We start from the raw sequence: 1,299 nt of genomic DNA on the forward strand, positions 1-1,299 counted from the left end.
CCTCCTCCTGCAGGGGGGACTCCGGGGGAGGGGGCGCCGAGCCCGCGGCGCGCAGTGTCCCGTGAACTGTGAGTACTGCGACTGCACGGCGGCCAGCGAGCGGGCGATTAGCACCCATTGCATGAATTATGAAACAATAACTTTCGGAAGAAGCTGGAGGAAAAAAAGAAAAGAAGAAGGAGGAGGATCTGTCGCTGGTTTCCCCCTGGCCGACTCTCCACGCTGCTCCTGCCCCCTCCCTTCTCTCCCACTCGCTTCTTCCTCTCCCGGAGAGGGGAGAGGGCTGGGAGGAGGGCTGGCGACCGGCCCCGGAGGAGGGGGGGCGCCGAGGGGGCTGTGATCAGAAGGAGCAGTAGCAGCAGCAGCACGAGAAGATGCTGAGGATGCGGACCACGGGGTGGGCGCGCGCCTGGTGCCTGGGCTGCTGCCTCCTCTTGCCGCTCTCGCTCAGCCTGGCGGCCGCCAAGCAGCTCCTCCGGTACCGGCTGGCCGAGGAGGGCCCCGCGGACGTCCGCCTCGGCAACGTGGCCTCGGACCTGGGCATCGTGACGGGCTCGGGCGAGGTGACTTTCAGCCTGGAGTCGGGCTCCGAGTACCTGAAGATCGACAACCTCACGGGCGAGCTGAGCACGAGCGAGCGGCGCATTGACCGCGAGAAGCTGCCCCAGTGTCAGATGATCTTCGACGAGAACGAGTGCTTCCTGGACTTCGAGGTGTCGGTGATCGGGCCCTCGCAGAGCTGGGTGGACCTGTTCGAGGGTCGCGTCATCGTGCTGGACATCAACGACAACACGCCCACCTTCCCGTCGCCCGTGCTCACCCTCACGGTGGAGGAGAACCGGCCGGTGGGCACCCTGTACCTGCTGCCCACCGCCACCGACCGCGACTTCGGTCGCAACGGCATCGAGCGCTACTTATGATTAATGTAAAACTGCTTTGAATATGATTACACTATACTATTATGGCAGTATTAATATTGCATTCCTTACAATTCAGGTATTTTCCTTGTCATTGCATAAAATTGCTTTTTAATATTGGTGCTTTGTTTGGCCATTGCTCACTTCATGCAATATTATAATCCCATTTTTGTATGCGTTGACAGTATTTATAAACTTGTTAGAGAATGTTTTATTTTGTTGTTTTCGCACTATTTTCTTAGCCTGGCACCTAGTTAGTGCCATTTGAATATGCTGATATTATAAATAATGATAAGATGATAATACTTACTGCTTAGGTTTGAATGTTTATACCTCCCCCAAACTGACATGTGGAAATTCTAATGTTTAGAGAAATGTGATA

The 1,299-nt window shown here is 55.6% G+C and overlaps 1 protein-coding gene across 1 annotated transcript in view; it reads left to right on the forward strand.

The window, feature by feature from the left end:
* Positions 1 to 6: 6 nt before the first annotated feature.
* Positions 7 to 1,299, forward strand: part of PCDH7 (protocadherin 7) — a 440,609-nt gene continuing 439,316 nt past the window's right edge. Inside the window, exon 1 of the mRNA XM_006759574.2 lies at positions 7 to 909. Coding sequence (XP_006759637.1) covers positions 375 to 909 — 535 coding nt within the window. The 5' untranslated portion in view covers positions 7 to 374. The remainder of the gene's footprint in view (positions 910 to 1,299) is intronic.

The sequence above is a fragment of the Myotis davidii genome, unplaced genomic scaffold (genome assembly GCF_000327345.1).
Source record: "Myotis davidii unplaced genomic scaffold, ASM32734v1 scaffold36, whole genome shotgun sequence".
Classification (NCBI taxonomy): domain Eukaryota; kingdom Metazoa; phylum Chordata; class Mammalia; order Chiroptera; family Vespertilionidae; genus Myotis; species Myotis davidii.